The 20,634-nt window shown below is 44.5% G+C and overlaps 1 protein-coding gene across 1 annotated transcript in view; it reads left to right on the top strand.

The window, feature by feature from the left end:
* The window catches only part of EDRF1 (erythroid differentiation regulatory factor 1), a 1,702,580-nt gene extending 1,682,319 nt beyond the window's left edge, over positions 1-20,261 (top strand). The window contains exon 24 of the mRNA XM_069611509.1: positions 12,990-20,261. Within this exon, the coding sequence (XP_069467610.1) occupies positions 12,990-13,152 (163 nt within the window). The 3' untranslated portion in view covers positions 13,153-20,261. The remainder of the gene's footprint in view (positions 1-12,989) is intronic.
* Positions 20,262-20,634: the final 373 nt, after the last annotated feature.

Genomic DNA, 20,634 nt, shown 5'->3' with positions numbered 1-20,634 from the left:
GCCTGAGATCAACCCTGCTGGATCAGATGAGATTTGAGCGATTTGCGGAATAAGGAATAGGTAGTGATAGAGCGTGGAGAAAGAGGAAGAACATTCCAAATGCAAAGGGGCGGCAAGGTGAGCAAATGTGCGAAAGCGTGATTGGGCACGGGGGGCTGCTACTACCAGACGAAACTGAGAGCTAGAGCGAGGAGAGCGGGGGCGGGGGTATAGAATGAGACCAGTGAGGAGACCGTCTAGAGATTTAAAGACAAGGGATAGACAGTTGAATTTAAGTTGTGCATGGAAAGGAAGCCAACCAAGAGTGAGAAGAGCAGAGGATATAGAGTCACGTAGGGTCAAACAGAAGAGTACACAAATAGCGGCATTGAAAACAGATTTTAGGGCAGCAAGTCGAGAGATTGGGAGACTGAAAAGTGTAGTGGAACAATAGAAGAGACGTGACCAAATTAGTGAAGATATAAGTAGTTTAGTTGCATCAAAAGTTAAGAAAGAGCAAACTTTGCAAATATTAAATAGATGATAGCGGCAGGCATGAGAAGAGATAGAAATGTGGTGTTTAAATGATAGGGCAGAGTCAAAGTAGAGTCCCAGATTTCGGCAGTAGATACAATGGGGAGTTGAGAAGGGGGAAATGAGATAAATGAAGGGGGCATAGGGGAGGGAATGGTAGTAGAAGGATTCCTTAGTGACGTCGATGGTACTGAAAAAACAGGCGTTGCTGAGTCTTTCGAGTAGTTTGTCGACTCTCAGCATCGGGTATGCTTCATAGACGGAGATGCTGTTCGCTGTCTGAAGTCCATACAAAATGAGTGGTTCCATCGGATTTGGGTACCAACAAAATGGGAGAGCACCAAGGATTTATGGAGGGTTTTATGGTGTCCATGCGTAACATCTCCTCGATTTCTTGCTTCACCTTCGTCGCATGGCTTCTGCGATTCTGTATGGCCTCATTCATACTATCTCACCAGGCTCGGTTTGTGTGGCATGTACAGCTAAAGAGGTGCGCCCAGGGACATTGGAGAACACTAAGGTAAGGCCCCAGAGGGCCTCCATCATCTCCTTTTTTTCCTGCCAACTCTATTCCCCATTGAACGTCTCTTATGGTGGTTGTCTGAGGAGCAGAATACATCTGCTTCGTTCTCTGCTTTCATGGTAATGAGTCCTATGGTTTTGTTGGGTTCAGTCCATTCTTTAAGAAGGTTGACAGTGTACACTTTTTCCGGTTGTTTTCGGTCTGCATCAGAGACCATATCATTGACTGGTCCTAATGCATATTTTATGACCTAGGCCCCCCTCCAACAGGCTAGCATCCTCTTGTCGCTGGTGGATAGCAGTATGAATGTCCTCATTCTGCTCATTATAATGAGCCTCTTGCTCGTTTTGGGCCCGACCTAGGTTTTCTTGGGCCATGTGAAAAACCTGAAGGTTTTTCCCTTCTCACTCCCAGGGGATCTTCCAAACAGGTGGCCAGGAGATGGCCATCTCTTTTGGATCCTGACCCTAGGGGCGAACAAGCGAGAGAGGATCACCTGGGTGGAGGGTCCCTTGGGATCGGTAAGGGATTATCTGAGGGTGAGACATAGTATCCCCCTTTTTCCAATACCTCCCCTGCCCAACACTCCCTCTGCCTGCATGGGCTACTGTGAGCCCTGTCCCGTTCCCCCCCTCTCCATTTCCAACATGTACTGAGAGGAGGAAGACACAACTGAGAGGAGTGCAGATTACTCATAGGAATAACATAAGGGAAAACTATCATAGAAACAACTACTATTTCTATGACTGTTCTTCTAATAAGGCCAGGCAAGGACAGGTATTTGGCTACGCTGGCAAACGCCTGAATCAAATTGGGAACTGAGGCAAGTACAAAGGATGGATCCCAAACTCATGGAAGGGGAGCGAGCAGAATCATGAGGACGAGAAGCCAGGAAGTCAAAGGCGGGTCCAAGGAGAGCGAACCAGATGGCGGACAGCCAAGCAGGGGGTAGCGAAAACCAGGCTTATGAGAACAGGACGCAGACAGGCTGTGTGCTGAGGCAGGAGAACGCGTGGCAAAGTAGCCGTGTCTCCAAGAAGCCGAAAGGGTTCATCAAAGGAAGCCGCAAAGCTGGTCAATATCTTCGACTCATGCGCCAAGAGAGTGCTTATTTCCCTGGGACTGCAAGGCCTCCAAGTAAGGTCTGAGGGGCAGATGGCAGAGACCCTGACCTCGGATAACAGAATTGTGAAGGCTGCATCAAGAAAAGTGTAACCAGTGAGTTCAAAGTAATGACGGATTACTAAGTTGCAAGCAGCGTGAGACACGTTGAAAGCTTTGATTGTTTGAACTGTAATGAAACAAAGTAACGGAGTTGTCCTGTGGAAAACCGCATTATCGAAAGTCTCTGAAATGTAAAAGCAAAGTAATGTTGATGGAACTGTTTGAAAGCCGATGGGAAAGGCTGCCGAAAAGCATATTGCGTGAAACTCAACCGAGTGAGTGATGGAACTGACAAGCACAAGTGATACTTGTGATGCTGGAAGCATGTTGATGGAAAGAAACTACAATAACCAGAATCAAACAATGTCTAGGTTGTCGCACAATCTATGCCTTTTTGAAAGTCTTCGACATGAACTGCATGGTCCAACCAGGAAGATTGGGTAAGGGAGCCCCATATGTGAAGATAATGTTGTATTGTGCTATGAAATGTTAAAGAAGTGAATATCGCCAGTAAAGAGGACCTAAACTCCAGTGAGGTGGGCCTGAGAGAGCCAACCAGGAAACTGTTATATAAAGAGAACATTGTTGACAGGCAAGGGAAGTGTTGGGGAGGAGGTGGTACAATCCAACCCCCCTCACCATTTCCACGGTAAATAGATGACGTGTAAGCCAATGGGAGAGACTCACCCACCCCCATGGTGCATCCTGTTATGATGCGACATAAAGATCTATATGAATAACGCAGCTCATAGGCCTGAAAATAGACACCATTTTGCATTAACACAGACGCCATCTTTTACTAGGCCCAAAAATCATCCCTCTGCAAAACTCAGCTCTCCCATTACCAGCACCTCTCACAGAGAACCCAAGGCACTGCCACCCACTTTTTGTCAGTTCCACGTGAGTCTTGGTCTCACGGAAGTCCAATCATTTATTGTTGCAATTGCTTAGCATCACTTCCCCAGAATGTGCTCTTCGCAGAGCGTGAGATCGAAGCAAGCCCCAGCACAAGTGCCCATCCATCTCCACTAAACTGCCCATGCCCTCTCAACCCCCACCCTGCCAGGCCAGGACCCACCAGTCCTCAACCCCTCACTCTTTCATGATGATACCCATCTGACCTGCTTGCGTTGACCATTCCAGAAACCCCATCGTAGACTTAATCCCTTGCAGCAGTATATTCATCCCAATCCCAACATATGTCTGTCTGTATCATGAGGCATCAGGGACATAAATAATAGATCAAACCCCCAGGGGGAGCCACCTGGGAGCAGGACTCTGGTACCAATTACATTTTGATCTGACCACCGCGGAGATGAGCCCAGCTGACCCACGTCCCACAAGATTGACTTGGAAGCAGCGGCCAATTGTAGCCTGGCCTCCCCTATAGAGCATGCTGTCCCATACGGGCCCACCAATCAGCGCTATGATTGTGTACCATATAGTATGATGTCACTTATGACACGTTTGTACCTTTATAATGTGCTGCCCATGTACTTTTTGGCATAGTGCTCTCAGGCAGCAGAGTTCTTTGCTTGCTAACTTTATTTTATATAAAGTTTGTTATCCTTGCAATTCATCTCTTGGTCTCATTCCCTGACGGGGTGTGTTATCATTATTTTGGTCCACTGTGGAGTTGTGTGTTTGGGTGCCTGCCTTCATTAGCCTGAGAAAGAGAACATTGGTGAACAGAACTGTGTTATGCTAGAGAGCATCGAAGCAGGCAATGGAAGCCTGAGGAGGAGAACATTGGTAAAGCAGAACTGTGTTACATTGAAAAGTGTTAAGTCAGTTGAGGGAAGCTTCAGAAAGATGCAAACCGTGCACTGGATAAGAGAATCATTGAATTGCCTTTTTTTAACTGTTTGGAGCAAACTGAACTTTTAAAAACCCCAAGTGATCTCAGCTTTTGGAAAGGAATTATGAAGAAGCACCTTGGTCATCCTGATATTCTTTTGAAACATATTTTGTTCACAACCACACGGATTGTTAAGTTAGACAGTGAGGGCAAGTGCAGGTTTCACACAGACAGTCTCTTTCATTTCAACAGACTGACTTTTAGACTATTCTTTCTTAATTTTTTTGGTCAAGACTACTCTAATTATGAATAGGGCAAGTTAGATATTTTTCCAACCCCATTATTTTTAAATAAAGGTATTTAAGCTTGTATCCTTGTGTCTGTGTCTATCTCTGAGGACCATGCCTTTCTCATAGCCATCTCCCTCAAATTGTCCATATGTTCCTTGAATTCTACATATTCTGTGAGTGGCATTTCCTCTGTTTGTTCCCACTGTTCATTCACCAGGTTCAGCAGAGTTCTGGGTTGTCGTCCGAACAGAAGCTCAAATGGGGAAATCCCTGTCGAGGGTTGTGGGGTGTCTCGTATAACCATAAGTACTAAGGGTAAGGCCTGAACCCAGTTTTTCCGATCCGGCCCAATTGCTTTATGAATCATTTGTTTAATAGTTTTGTTATACCGTTCCACCAGACCATTGGACTGTGGATGCTATACGGAAGTCCTCAGTTTCTTAATTTGTAGCCTTTCACATACTTGGGTCATAACCGTAGACATGAAGTTGGTTCCATGGTCGGTGAGGATCGCGTCTGGAAATCCAACCCTGATAAAAAACAAAAAAAAGGTATCAAGGGCCTTGCTGAGATCCCCCTCATTGGGAACGCCTCGGTATACGTGGTGGCATCATCAATGATTACCATGCAGTATTTGAATCCCTGGCTGGCATGCTCTAAGGGTCTGACAATGTCGATGCCTATTTCCTGAAAATATACTTTTATGAGAGGCATCTTTTGCAGTGGGGCTCGGGTAGGAAGCACACTGCTTTTCAGCTGACAAGTAGGACACGCCTTGCAGAACTTCATCACATCTCCATATATACCTGGACAGTATAATCTTTTGGTTAGGTTTTGCTGAGTCTTCTCGGCCGCCATCTATCCTCCACAGCACAGATGGTGGCTGAGAAGACTGTGGGCTAACCACATCACGTTCTCCCGGTGGGACTTCGGGATAAGCAACTGTTCCTTGTCTGTTCCATCATCGGCTCGGTACACCCTATAGTACAACCCGTGGTTTTGCTTGAATAGCGGACCTTTTACTGTTCCATTGGTTTCCTTCTGTTCAGCTTTCACCCGGGCCATTCCTAGCGTCATGCCAGTTGGGCTCTCAGCCCTTATGGATGGCTTCTGTTCATCCAGGTTCCAGTCAATAGCTCTAGTCAAGTGGATCATTTTGCTCCATTGCTTCTTGGTTTCCAGGACCTCTCTTTTGGTTTTCCATCATTTCCCTGGGAAACCATCCACATCGGCTTGGGAGAACGGATCTTCTCTCCACCCGTCTTGTCCATCCCTTCCTTGAAGTTTGGCAAGTCAACACCTATCGCCAGAGGGGTGGGTAAAGTAGGAAGGATGGCAGTCCTTATATCTACACCCGTGTGCTGTACGTCTGAATTTACCACCTGTGACAAATCAAAGGTATTCATCCCTTCTCCCCAAGAAAGAGCCTTCCCCTTTTGAGGCTTTGGAGGGGAGCCCTCTTCGACCCTCACTAGGGGTCTGGCAAGTGGTACTTCACTGGGGGAGACTCCCCCTTGTGGGACAAGGACTCCTGTTAATGTGAGGAACTCACTAAGCTACACAGCTTAGTAGCATACATCAGAATGTATGCTATGAAGACTAATGTAACATCTGCATATTTGGCTGAAGGCAATGCTGGATCCAACCATGCCGGAGAAAGAAAGGACAATCTCTCTTTAAGAGGAGACGCATACTTAACTGAGATGCGTGGAGGAACATGTAGAAGCAGAGATTACCTTACGCAGGTGAAACCCCCTGATCTGAGCACGTATCTGAGACGAGCCACGGAGCTCACCATTTTTCAAAGAGCTGCAGAACACCAGAGTGAGACATTGGAGACGTGGCGTATCAAACAATGGGGAAGCCATTGTGAAACATGAATGCAGAGACCTGTGTCAGTTGGTGGCAAGTCCACATCCATGCCGTAGTTGGCATGACGACCAGGAGCACAAACTGCTTCTTAACGTTAAACCCTGTATATGGCAGAAGGGAAGCAGATAATGGGAGAGCAACAAGAACGCAGAACAAGAAGGCAACTGGGAACTCAAACAGCTTCCCAACATCAACCTCTGTATACGGCAGAAGGTTAACCGAGAACGGGAGCACGACGAAACAAACAAACTAGAAAGCAGTATTGAAGAGGATCACTGAGCGAATGCCAGGGCCTGCAACATTCCTCGACACACAGAGGTGTAACCGGGAGAATGGGAGAAGTGGGAAGTGAGAAACACTTCCCAGTACTCGCGACAATTTACATCATATAAACCTCTGTAATTGGAACTATGTAAAGATGATAAAAAGGAGACTGAATAACCCTGTGTGGGAAGTCAATTAAGACTCAGAGCAAAGACCAGACAAAGGAGGGAAGTTACTATTTTATTTATTTATTTATTTATTTATTTATTTATTTATTTATTTATTTGTTGGATATTTGTAAGGCACCTATACAACAAATGGTGTTTCATGGCGCCACAAGACAAAGAGGGAGGACAAGGGAGAAAGATAACAATAACTGTCCTACTTGGACTTGTGATATTCGGATTGTGCAAGTACAGTAACACGAAGTGCAAGAGGGCTGGTGGGTGCTGGTCTACGCAAAACTAGGGTAGGAAGCGAAGGGGAGTGCAGGGTTAAGAGGAGAGAGTGCAAGTGAAAAGGTGTGGTGGAGCAGGGGGGAAGAGGGCCGCAGGGGCTAGGCAACGGGTAAGGGGAGGCCAGGAGGGAAAGTGCCAGGGATTGCAGGGGGCGAGGCTCCACATGCTAAGTGCGAGGAAAGGGGTGGACTGGGCCGGGGGGGGGTTGGAGGGAAGGTGCCCAGTAGATCTCAGAGGGAACCAGGCAGCCAGTCAAGAGAATCAAGATGAAAAGGGGAGAAACTGTGGCATAAAATGATATGATAAAGAAGTACAGACAAAACTTTCAAGTGAACAAGAGAAAACCTAGGAGGGGGGAAATACCAAATGGGAATAAACCACAACCAAGCGGAGAAAATGATCACCCGTAAGAAGAATATGAAAAAGTTTCCTGAGAAAAGTTGTCACAGATATATCATTAAAGACAGTTCAAAACCAAAGAGTGTTGTAGAAGAGCTACACGAGTTAATCCAAGAGATAGAGAGAGGCTATTACAAAAGATTGTGCTAGACAAGCAGCACAAGGAATAAAGACATTGATACAAAAAGACTGTCAGAAGATATTGGCACATCAGGAGAATCAAGCTAATCTCCTGGACTTGTTTAAGTTAGTTATCTTAGTGGTAGGGTCTGATAGAATTAGATTAAGACTGAGTATTTTTCTTTTTTTGGTTTCTTTGGAACGTCCTGATGACAGACAAGCACCTTTAGTTCTCCAGCATGTGGTCTGGCATGGATTCACATGCTCATGAATATTCCCCGTCGTCAGGCTGGGAATCCTCGGTAAAGAAAAAATCAGTTTCAATTTAGTTTCTGAACTGTCTTTCTACTAGTAACTAATCACTGGTCTCTGGGTCATACTGCCCCCAGCCAATGACTGCCCTCTACCTAAGTCCCTCCTCTGGCAGCCAACTTCAGATTTTTACCACACGTTCAAGTGTTGGGATCCTCGTGCTATAGCTCTCGAGCTTTTACTGCGTTTTGCGATTTTTTTTTCGAAGAGTTTACTGTTATATTTTCAGTCAATCGAGCCTCAAGCTCCACCTATTCTACTTCCGATCAATGGGGACAGACTTTTTCTACACCCCTCAAGGGCGAATTTTCGTTGAGTTTTCGCCTCTTGGAGGATTCCGGAAGAATCTTTGAGGCCTACCCTGCGTGGACATGGCCCAGGACAAAGGAAACACGACGCCTGGATCCAAGCTGTTCAGGAGCTGCCCTGGATGCGGATTACAGAATGTCTTCAAGGAAGATGAGCACTCTCGGTGCCTCTATGGCCTTCACGATGACAAATCGCACATGGAGAAGGACTGTGCGTTTTGTAAGAATATGTCCGAACGGACAATGAAGGATCATCGCGTTCGACTGGAGGGATGGGGAGCGCACACCGGAGATCTCCACGCAAGAGGCCTTTGGCTCCCGGAGGAGAGGTCACTACACATCAATGTCCTGGAGCTCTGAGCTGTGTTCTGGGCCCTCAAGTCGTTTCTTCCGTTCCTCAAGGGCAGGGTGGTGGGGGTCTTCACCGACAACACCACCACGGTGTTCTACATCAGGAAGCAAGGGGGCACCAGATCCCCAGCCCTATCCAAGGAAGCGCAGGATTTGTGGCACTGGGCCGTTGCCCAGGGGATGTTCCTGGTGCCCTTCCATCTGGCAGGAATAAAGAACACCATTGCCGACTCACTCAGCAGGGAGCTGCGCTTGTGCCACGAGTGGGAACTTCGGCAGGATCAAGTGTATCTTCTATTCCGACGATGGGGCAATCCCCAGATCGACCTATTCACGACGGTAACGAACGCCAAGTGCCGGAGGTTCGCCAGCAGGTTTCCCCAGCCGGGGAATATGGGCAATGCCTGCTCATTCCCCTGGGATGGCCTGTTCCTGTATGCATTCCCCCCGTTGCCGTTGCTGCTGCGACTCATCAGTCAACTCGGACGGTCCCGGTGAAGGATGATCCTCGTTGCCCCGGCGTGGCCGAGGCAGATCTGGTTCCCGGACCTTCTGGACATGTCAGCGTCCCCCTCTCCCGGTCAAACTTCCGACGGATGCGGATCTTCTCGCCAGGGAAGGAGGCACCATCCTCCATAACGACCCAGGATCACTGAACCTGCAGGCCTGGCTCCTGCAGCACTAGAGTTCGGAGGATACGATATCCCGGCGGACTGCAAGGAGGTGCTAGCAAAGGCCAGGGCGTCCTCGACTCTCAAGTGCTATGGACACAAATGGAAGAGGTTCTCTGTCTGGTGCTGTGCACAGAAGATTAACCCTCTGCGGATTACGGCCCCTCGAGTGCTGCCGTACTTGCTATCGCTGGCCAAGGCGGGGCTGGCACATACCTCCATCAAGATCCATCTGGCGGCTATCTCCTGCTACACCAGAACTCCGGGGGGTCATCTCTGTGATCTCATTGCCTGGTGAAGGAGTTCATGAAAGGACTGTTCCGATCGTTCCTGCCGGTGAAGGCTCTGGCCCCGGCGTGGGAGCGTAACGTGGTGCTGACCAGGCTCATGGGCCACCATTCGAGCCTCTGCGTTCGGCACCATTGAAGTTCCTGTCGTGGAAGACAGCATTTCTTGTGGCCATCACCTCTGCACGACGAGTGGGAGAGATCCAGGCCCTCTCCTGTAAACCTCCATACCTGACATTCCAAGAGACGAGGGTAGTGCTGAAGACGCACCCCTCCTTCAAGCCCAAGGTGCTGTTGGACTTCCATCTCAATGAGCCCTTGGTGTTACCTGTTTTCTTCCCGTCTCCTTCGCCGGCTGAGAGGACTTTGCCCTCGCTGGATGTGGCTAGAGCGCAGAAGTTCTACGTGGACCGCATGAAGAGTCTTCGGAGGACATCACAGCTGTTTGTAAACTTTGGACCTGTGAACCAAGGGAAGGCCCTCTCGAAGGCTTCTATTTCCAGATGGCTCTCCGGCTGCATCATGCACTGTCACCGGTTAGCAAACCGACGGTTGCCCGGCTGTCCGAGAGCCCATTCAACCAGAGCGATCGCTGCTACCATGGCGTTCTTGTCTGGTGTGCCCCTGCTGGACATCTGCAGGGCTGCTACGTGGAGGTCGACACACACCTTCACGAGATTCTACTGTGTCGACCGGGATTCCAGGGAAGAGTCCAGAGTCGGCCAGGCAGTGCTGCGCAACCTGTTTGCTTGAAGGTGAGCCTGGTGAGGAGATAACCGATGCTTAATGTTGAGTTGTTGAAATGCTTAATGTTGAGCCTTGCCACCTCCCGTGGTGGTGCATGTGTGTACTGCTATGTATTCTTATATTCATGAGCATGTGAATCCATGCCAGACCCCATGCTGGAGAAGGAACAAGTTACTTACCTGTAACTGTTGTTCTCCAGCATGGGTCTGGCATGGATTCACATGTGAACCCTCCCTCATACCCCTCTCGTCTCTTCTCTTGGTCCTACTGACACTTTACGTGCTACCAAATCTGAAGATGGCTGCCAGAGGAGGGGCTTAGGTAGAGGGCAGTCATTGGCTGGTGGCATTATGACCCAGAGACCAGTGATTGGTAGTCTCCCTGGGTATGGTGCACCATGAGGGGATCACATGGGTGGGGAAATCCCGTATGGGATGAAGGACGACTTTACACGGAGAACGGTGTGTGTAAATATTCCATTATCCACTCCCACCCTCTTACCCTATTCAGGACAACCCATTCCTTCCCTCTATGTATTATTGTAAGATAGAAGATACCAATTCATTTCCTTAAACTGAGACAAGGGAGAACACGGAGAACACGGACTACCCATGTGAATAAAACTGAGACGAAGAAAAGGCATGGCGTAATACGGAAGTCCGAACAGTGCAGTCTAGTCAATCTGGATAGTCTGAAGTACAACGGAGTATAAAACCAGAGGAAGGACTGGGGATGGCATTGACCCCCTTCCTGGGGGAGCCGCGAGAGCTAGCGGAGACCTGAATGAAGGAAGAATGCTGACTTAGATGCCTAGGCGGGGGCAAGCAGAAGCAGAGCGTGTCATGAGCAGAAGGACCGTTCCACGAACCTGGGAGGTGAAATTCCTCGTATTGCAGTAGACTGGAGAACGCGAGAGGGAAACGCCACTGTTCCCAAAGAAGATTTCGACTGCAGAGCCGCGCAGACCGCAGAATGACTACAAAGGTGGGGGAAGCCCCACAGCAGACCGCAGGCACCCGGGAAGACCCAAGACCATTGCGGATGGGGAAAAATGTACACTGGTTGTTGAGGAGGCACAGGGTCCCCAAGAAGTTTGTGGAGAACCTGAAAGGGTGAGCAAAATCCAGAAGACAGGGTCTATTGCAGAAAACAGAAAATAGAAAGGCGATTCTGAAACATGCACCCATATGAGGATTAAATAATTGGACATCTTCATAGTCACAGTACCTGGCAGGTTAGTGAACCAGGTTGACTGTGAGAGAAGCTGACACCAGGGGAAGGCAAGTATTCCCCCTGGATTTTGCAAACGTTATACTAAGCCAAGAGAAGAGAGAGGCATTCTCTTGGTACTTTGAAGAAGCTGAAGAAAAGACAGGGGAAAGGAATCATCTCCCTGGTAGTTGTGAACGATATAAAGGGCGTCATTCCCCCTGCTGTTTGGGAACATCTTAGAGAGACATTCTCTTGGTCTTGTGAGGACCAAGCAACTTTTTTGGGCAAAAGGTTGCACATCCTTTGGAAGTTTGTTTTTGCACCATTTGACCTTTGTTTTATGAGCTGGAAAGGAACTTTTAAAACCCATGTCCAGAAGAAGAAAGACTTTTTTGGGCCAAAGATGATCGATCACCTTCCACCTTAGTTTAAGTTCCAGTTTAAGGGCTGGAAATAGGTTTCACAGGACAGTGGACGTTGTTTTCTTTGGGCATCCTGACAGACTCTTTAGATTATTCTTTGAGGCAGAGAATCCCCTCTTATTATTAGGGATATTTAGGTTTTTTCCAACCCTCAATTTGTCAATAAAGGTTTATAGCAAGAAAAATGCCACCATTTTATCGATCTCTTACTTCTACGCCCTAACAATATATAGAAATAGGGAAAGATGGGCCTTTTTGTTATAATTTGAACAAAAGGGAATTAGAATGTCCTTCAAGAGTCAAACTCCTTCATTCGACCCACCACACACCTTAGTGGGATACGTTTTACATCCCCATGTACTTAATGTATTTCTACAGTAGAATGTGGCTTAATATCAGGAGTACTCACTTGTGGGGTGACGGCTGTTTGTTGACCTCTGCCATCCATCATGGCATACGTAGGGGCTCCGTCAGCCTTTACGCCCACAGTGTATGGATACCAGGGGTTATGGCTGCTTCTGCCTTGCATCAGGCATATCTCTATGAGCTTGGGCTGCTTTTTCTCGCACATATTCTGGCTATATGGCCCCATCTCCACAGTTGAAACACTGAGGCTGTCAGAAAGATGAAAAAGGGGTAGAATTCCGTGGTTCACTTCTTGTTGCCCTCTCTTCACTTCTGGTTGCCCTTTCTTCAGTGAGCTTCCACATTACGGGTAGAGGCCGGGGCGGTTGGGTCATTGTTGGGGCCCCAGCAGTGTTTGTTTTTCTGTTCTGGCTCCCAGGCTACATAGGTTTGTTATACCCCGCTTTCTAATACACAACGGCTATGTTGATGGCTTTCGGAGAGGCTGGGTCTGTGATGTTGTCTGACCCAGCGCTGGATGGTCCCAGTAGTGCTTCAAGAAATTGCTCCAATATTATTTTATCTACCGCCCTGATCACGGAAGAGGTAGATGGCTCTAGCCACTTTTCTGCAATATCCTTCACCATGTAGAACAACTGTCACAGGTTCTGATAATACCTGCAATATGATTTGGGGACCTGGGGTTACTGGAAAATAAAGTTAGTAGCAGGGAATATGATTCCACCTGGGCATATGCTAGTAATACCTGACAAATGCCTTGGGAATTTTGGCATATGGTGGTCATACCTGTAAACACAGAAAGTCCAAACTATTGAAATGGTCAGTGCTTGTTTATAACGTTTTGGTTGAATTTAGAACTTGGTTAATATGTAAATGGTGTTCATGGATTGTATAAATGTGTTTGTTTTCTAGTGAAGAAGAGGCAGTACTGAAGACCAAGAAGCAACTTTATTCCAACCTGCTGCGAGCCACTGCAAACAGCAATGCAACTCTACCAGAAAGAGTAGATGTTCTAACCAATTTACTGACTCAGCTGACTCCTAGAAACGAAGGCAACAACACTAACATTAAGTGAATTGTACAATACAACATTTGCCTAGTGCCTTGTTAGACTCGATTGTTCATGGTTCCTCTAATCTGTTTTTTGCATTGTGGTTCTTGATTGCACCAACTGTTCCTTTCTTTTGACGTGAAATTATTGCAATGCTGGGGGGAGGGGGAAGGGGGGTGTGTGTGTGTGTGTGTGTGTGTGTTTTTCACATTTAAAATAATTCACTTTGGTCATGAAAAATTGTTTTCTTATACAATATCCAACCTTGCTAGTGGTTTATTTTTTGACACCCTTTTCTCAATCTCTTCTTGCATCATTTTCTCATTTAAGATGTTCACTCCATTTGTTGTATAGAAGTTCTATTTTTCCACTTTAACTGTTCTTTTGTATGTTTGGGAGTTGCCTTTTACATTGTGAATGAATATATTTTTCATTCGGATCTGCTTAGATAATTTCAGATATAAATGAAGTGCCCTGAATGCTTCTAGGATTGCTGATGCATCCATGAATGAACATTTGGAAGAGCGGCAATTACGGAATCCACTGTTTTTCAAAGACTGCAACATGCAATTGTATTTATGTAACTCTTTTGTACGAACCTCTCTTGTTACCAAATTCTAGGTACCTCTACTGCTCAGTGGCAGGACTAGAAATTGTGCCATTGCAGCTTAAGAACACATTTGAGGCCAGTGGGTGTACTACACTCTCATCCTCCAACCATACTCATTGCCCAAACCCTATACTCTTGCATGTTTCACTTGTTGGCTCCCCCAGCCCCCACTGACTTGGTAGAACAGAAAAATGCACTGTAGCTTATTTAAAAGCATAACATGTGTTATGTATTATTTCTGTCATTTTGTTTTCTTCTGGACTAGGTGGTTATTCCCCATAACAAATTTGTTTCTCATTCTATGCAACAAATGACTGGTTTCAACAACTGTGGACTTAGTACGAATCATCTTTCAGTGGGAGAACTGCCCCCAAGGATTTATGGTAGCTGTTCTACTATCCTGGGAGTAATGATAGCCCATCTTTAAGGAATTGTCTCCACCTAATGATATACATCGCAAAAGTAGTGCAACAAGGCACTGTGCATTTTGTATTGCAGTGACATTCCCATTGTTACCAACATGACCCATTTCAACCTGTAGGTACTTATCTAATCCTGTTTTTTTTCTTTGCATTCTGGGATTTGCAGCCTGAATTCTATAATGGGAACAGCAGAACTCCAAGTCCCAGAATGCAAAGAAAAAAAGAGGACTCGATAAGCACCTGCAGATTGGAATTGGCAACTATGCATTCCTAAAGGTGATCTCTGTCTGGGTACACTGTACCTAGATGGACATAAGTGACACCACCTACTTTTTAAAACCGTTCCCTTCTGTATCAGCTGCCTTATTCAATCTAGAGAGCTTATAAATTCCAAGGATGGGCTCACCTAGTCCATAAAAGGTAAGTAATAGGACTGTGGTCCTTTTCTTGCTTAAGGTATGTATTGACATTTATAACAAAGTTCTGTCGGATCACCACTCAGTGGTCTCTTATTGACCTTAAGTGCCCCTTTAATCAGATGAAAAGTAAAAGACTCACTTCAGCCATTACTTAAGATATTTAGTAGAAATAAACGAGCATCAGCCTTGGCTGGAATGTGGCAGACACTTGGAACTGTTCAAAAGATGTCAGTCTTCCTGTTTCTGGCTGACGTGATATTTTTCAGATCCCCTGTTGGGAGTAAAATGTATGCCGGTCTTACTTGCCATATCTGAGCAGGACCTCCACTACCGACATGAAGCAGAGCACAAGTCCAACTATTTTGGACTGCAGTGCTTCATTGTTATCTTGTTCTCTCTAACTGATGAGGGGGGTCTCGTCCCCCGTCTCGTGGCAGCACCATTATCACTGACTCTAATCCTGCTCCACAACCGTATGGCCTGCCCCCCTTCTTTTGCTTGCAAAGCTCACAGGTCTGTAATGCTAACAAAAATGAAATTATGTACCAAAATTTTAAAAAAAAAATACTTGGATCCGAGCCACAAAAGCTTCAGCGCTATATGTTAAATTGCCTTCTGTTTTCACTGACTCTTCCACCTCTTAGTATCAAGGACCATATTTCCAAATCATGGTCATGGATCCTCAAAATGATCAAACAAGATTGTCAGTTCTTCAATCCTAGATAGACAAATCATCTGCTCTGGAAGTCAATAAACCCCTGGATCTGGGTGCCTCTAGTTTTCTGGCAATGTCACAGTTTCTGCTCTTATATTTTCATACCAAAATTAATATGAGTTTTTGCTTTTATGATGGACCGTTTACAGGCCCAACCAGATTACACTGGGAAAAAACTCATAATGTGGACCCTAGTACAGAGCCTGACCTTCTCTCATCAAGCTAATTAGAACTATATAATAATCTTGTTTTCACATTTCCATTGGAGAAGTGAATTGTAACTACCATTGGTTCACCATTGTTGGCACCATTCGTTGAAGGGGGCATCACTGAATGCTGGCCATAAGCTATTTTGCAAAGTACAAGATTGGTAGTTGTTCTCTGGCTCCATTCAAATAAATGTTTGCCTATGTCTGCATTGTTAACAAACATAACGATACAGACACCTCAGATAGCCCTACTCTCGTTTGAGACCACATTCTGTCACTCAGCCACCTCAGATTATTCACCTTGGAAGTGCTTTGCTATGCATATGCTTTGGCCTGAACTTTACACTCTAGAAAGAATTCAGACAGTTAAATAAAGTTTGGTCCCCAAGTCCTTGTTCAACTTTAGGCCAGGGGTTTCAGCATACGCTGGGGCTGATGACTTTATGCATCTGCGTAGCTCCTCAGAATCAGACTTCGTATAAAGAAATGCAAATCACAGATTGATTAAATTGTGATTATTGTGTATGTATATTACCAAGTGCCAAGGGTATTGCTTCCATGAGTGAAAGGAGGAGTCACAATAGGAAGAGGAGTGTTTGAAGGAAAACTTAACCAAGCAACACGTGCAGTTTTAGCATTGCATGTATGGGACAATAATTAAAGACTGAACACATTGGTAACTTGCTTTGTGATAGAACAATGTTAGTAACAGAGTATTGGACACAAACCGTTTCTGTGACCCCAGTAGATCTCTGAAAGGGATCTTGCACCTCTCATCTTTCTCAAGCAAAGTAACATTTCTTTTCAAGGTCTGTGGCCTGTTAAATTGTCCTGGTAGTGACATACTACTGAAACATTGCCCTAAATGTACAGGCAGGACCTTTGGAATAAAATGTGCACCTTTTACAGTTGCCACCTTGTATATACCCGTCAATATGCAACATGGGAATGAAAAAGAGTAATTGGGAGACAACACGGAAATGTTGTGCCACATTTACAACCGTCTGCGTAGTTACTTGCCAACCAGATAAGTATATGCAAAGATTATTACAGTGATCAAGCATAGATTACATGATCACATCCACAGATACATTATAAAAGGAGAAAGAAAAAAGACTACAAAGATCCTTGAGTTGCAAAGGCTGTAAATGCCGCAAAATGATGCTCCTGGGGAAAGCCTGGTTCCAAGTAGAAACCGGACAGACTCCAAAAGCCACCAGGACTTAAAGCGAATAAAGAAGACAAAGTATGTTTTGGCACCAATAAGATGAAACCAATTTTTAAACATCCAGGAATTGGTTTTAGGCAAACACTTTACAAAGGTGCAGTCATCGGCCTCAGACAGAAAAGTAGAACCGATACCGGCATTGATATTGCGAGCATAAATCTAAAACCGATGCTGGTGACATTGTATAATGTCAAAGGGCAAAAGCAGATTGTCAGACAAAGCCAATACAGCTGAACCCTTTTTCCTTTGTAGGAGGTTGAAACAAAATATTGAATTCCTCTGTACCCTGTCCTTTAAATTCACGTTAACAAACTGTAAGGCATGCCCATCTGTCTGCATCAAAAGCGTTTCTTTGATTTCTGTCTCGGTAGGCTGGAGAGGGAACCTTCTTAGTAGAGTCTCTTTCCAGTCCGTGACATTTTGGAATTTGATTGTAGGGTCACCGCTCAAGTGATCCAATGCTCCTAGTAAGAGCAGAGTAAGACGTGAGAGTTCAAAGGGCTTTAACTGAAATCTTTTCTCAATCTGCTCATAATGAAGTTGGCCCTGGGTTACAAAACCAGCTGCTTACATATCGAACTTGGTTTTGGAATTCACAGGAAACATAGGGGGCTGGGGGAGGGGGGTTGGGGGCATTGTACCAATACATGAAAAGGAGGGCATGCTTTGAGTTCCTTGATTGAATGTTTTTGATCTGCTATGGTGCAATTTCTGTCCCCACCGCTAAGTGGCAGATCTAGCATATATGAAATAATAGGAGAGAACTTGTATCACTTGAGTACCAGACTTGTCACATGTCCGTGCTCCTCTGTTACAGTGTAATGTGCTTGTTATTTTTCAGTTTTAATGAGTTACAGTGTGTCTCTCTTTTTGAACAATCATAGACAATATATGGAAGTTACTTAGATATGTGATACATTTACTATACAAGCCGCACACAAGAAAATGTACTGTTCTCTCCTGCCACTCAATTCACTTCCATCATACTGTTACCCCACCACTTTCTCATTCCTGTAGCTCCACCTACCGATAGCTAGCAAATATCAGCAGTTCTAACATGTGTGCCAGCAAATTTCTGCAACATTTCGGGTATTAATATCCTCTAAAGTACTCTCTAGGAACATGCTGCTGATGCTACCACTTGTTTGCACTGCCTGGAGGCAAAGGTCTGTGTCTTAATAATCAATAACCTCAAGTTTTATTGGTTTGATGCAACAGAACTGCAGAAAGAAATTGAAGAGATTCTCTGCCCAACGGTTGATCTATATGCATTGTATATGCACTCTTAAAAGGGTGTACTCATGTTTCAGTAAATAATACGTTTGTTTAAGTAGGAACATATACATCTTTCATAGACTGAATTAAATTATATTTGACTTACAGGGATTATTTACCACGATCAACCGCTGAACCTGATGGGTCTCATAGTATGTGGACAGGCTCTCTTGAGCAAACCATAAGGTATAATTATTGAACAGGGAGCTGCATATTGTAGGTGTAGGTTTTTGATTGCTGCAGACAAATCATGGGAGAGGTTGAGTTAATCACTTTTCAAAACTTGTAAATTATACTTTGGATCTAAAATAGATTACACTTACAATCAACTGAAGTGTACACTAAAAAGAAGACATTGTGTTGGAGTTGGGAATCAAAAAATGTGGCCACTTAAAGTTTTGGTAGTCATGATTAGCTACTGCGTAGCTGCTAATAAATGTACATTTGTTATAGTTTAAGGGCATGTTGGTTTATGTTACATTCCTACAAATGGGTAAACAAGAGAACTTCCTTTCCCTCTCCACTTTGTAGGCGGTAATGAAAGATTATCTAAGGTAGGTTCAACCTGGTGGTAGTCCTCAGGAGATAATGCTGGAAGGGATGGGGCAAGATGATATGTAGAACTGTGGGCATTTCGAAATAAAGCAGGAGCAAAGGAGGTTCTAGGCACCTGCAGCAACTGTGTGGGAAGTCGTGCTTTGGAGATCCTGGAGCAGGATGGGGGTGAAAACACACAGCATGGATTACATTGGGAAAGAACACACCACTCTGTATATGGATTTGAAAAATAAAGCAGCTTATGAAAGGAGTAGATGTATGAAATGGGTACAAGAGTTGGTGATAAAACTTGGCACAAGGATGTGTGCCTTCTGGGCAGGAAGAGGTGACTCATGTTAATTGAAATATCATTAGAATGAGAAGGAAATTGGCACTTAGGCACTGGGGAGGGGTACATGCAGGTGGTACAAATGTAGGACAAAAGCCGGAGACCTCTATAGCATAAAGTGAACAAAGACATTGGATGAGGCACATAGAAAGACGCTGAGAAGACTGGCAGATTGGGATAACTGAGAGGCAACGTGTAATACGTGGACCAATTGAGGGATTCAGCAAATGACAGACTAGAAGGGGAATACAAGGGAAGAGGGAGGCGAGTGAGGAGGGATTGGGGCGCACAACATAATAGAACAAAGGACTTAATTAAGTTTTCTATTTACTAAGAATACTTTGGTTAACAAAATATATCCTAATTATTGCCAGAACAGATTGTGTTTGAAGAACAATTTGGACTGTTTTTCTCAAGTATTTGAGCAGGCCCCAGGGAAAAGAAACTGAAAAATAACCTCCTTTTTATTTTTTGAAAGCATTTAAATGATGTTTGTCAACTTTTCAAGAAATAATACTCAAATCTGTTCATGAGAAAAATAATTGTTTTACCCCTTACTACTTCACAAACTGTTTGACGGACAGAGCTAGGGATAGAAGGAGGATCCTGTCACACGTCTACTCAACAAGATTTAAATAGTATAAAATACAGACGTTTGGAAAACAATTTTGTATGGTTTTAAGGAAATATGCCTGTTTGTAGACGCCCATCATCCCATGTATACACAATTTTAAACAGTTTATTTTTAAAATACCGTTTTTTTCACAGTATTTTCCAGGGCTCAGGAGATGTGATGAAAGCCAGGCACAGACGATACGTTGCTTTAATGTAGCAAATATGCACACAGCAGAATTTTACCTATATATGTATATATTATTTTACATTTAGGAATTGCACAATTTTTCCTGTGAATATCAGAGAAGATGAGGTTAAACCCCAATATTATTTGTGATATACAAGTGCAGCGATTGCTCAAACTAGATACGTTGGATTGATCATTTAGGTGTAAAACAACCCTCAGGATTCATCTGCAGGGAATTACAGAATTTTATTTTCTTTGGTTGTACAAAGACATCTTTCTCTGGTGTTTTGCAAGGTCTGAATGTGAGGCGCATATGTTTTATGACCAGCAACTATACTGTTTTGTGCCTTCAACGTTCAATTGAAAGGTTTTCAAAAGAAAGCAATGATCAGACATTTCTGTCAATGTCGAATTCGAAAATGCACCTGCATCCAGATTTTTTTGTAAGTGTGAGAATTCGATTGGAAATTATTTGTATTTGAAACTTAAACTGTGAATACCATGTTCAAAACCATATTTTTAAGAAATGTATTTATTAAGAATAAAGAAGCAATGTTTGCTAGACAACTTATTTGCAAGTGATATTATTTAAACATCAAATGAAACCATGACCTCTTTAAACAGAATATAGACCAATTTATAGATAACAAAGGTTGATTGTATTGAAAAGATTACTTTTGTACAGTCTTGTACAGATGTTTTATGTTTGCACTGTTACATGTTAAGTGGTGAATTTACAAAATGTAACTGTCCCCCAAGTAGAACTTTTGAGGTAACCGTTTTGGACAAAATTCAGTATATAACAAGTTGGAAAAAATGTAATGTGTTGACTTTGCTTCCACTGAATACTCCTATGTCTGTTCTGCATGGAAATAACCAGAGATTTTACACAGCAATAAACCCTAAATTCAACTGCAAAGCAAGGCTGCAAGAATGGGAT

This window comes from Ambystoma mexicanum, chromosome 8, assembly GCF_040938575.1.
Source record: "Ambystoma mexicanum isolate Mex_15411 chromosome 8, UKY_AmexF1_1, whole genome shotgun sequence".
In the NCBI taxonomy this organism is placed as follows: Eukaryota; Metazoa; Chordata; class Amphibia; order Caudata; family Ambystomatidae; genus Ambystoma; species Ambystoma mexicanum.
Note: the sequence above shows the minus strand (reverse complement) of the source record. Positions and strands in the feature narration are given on the sequence as shown.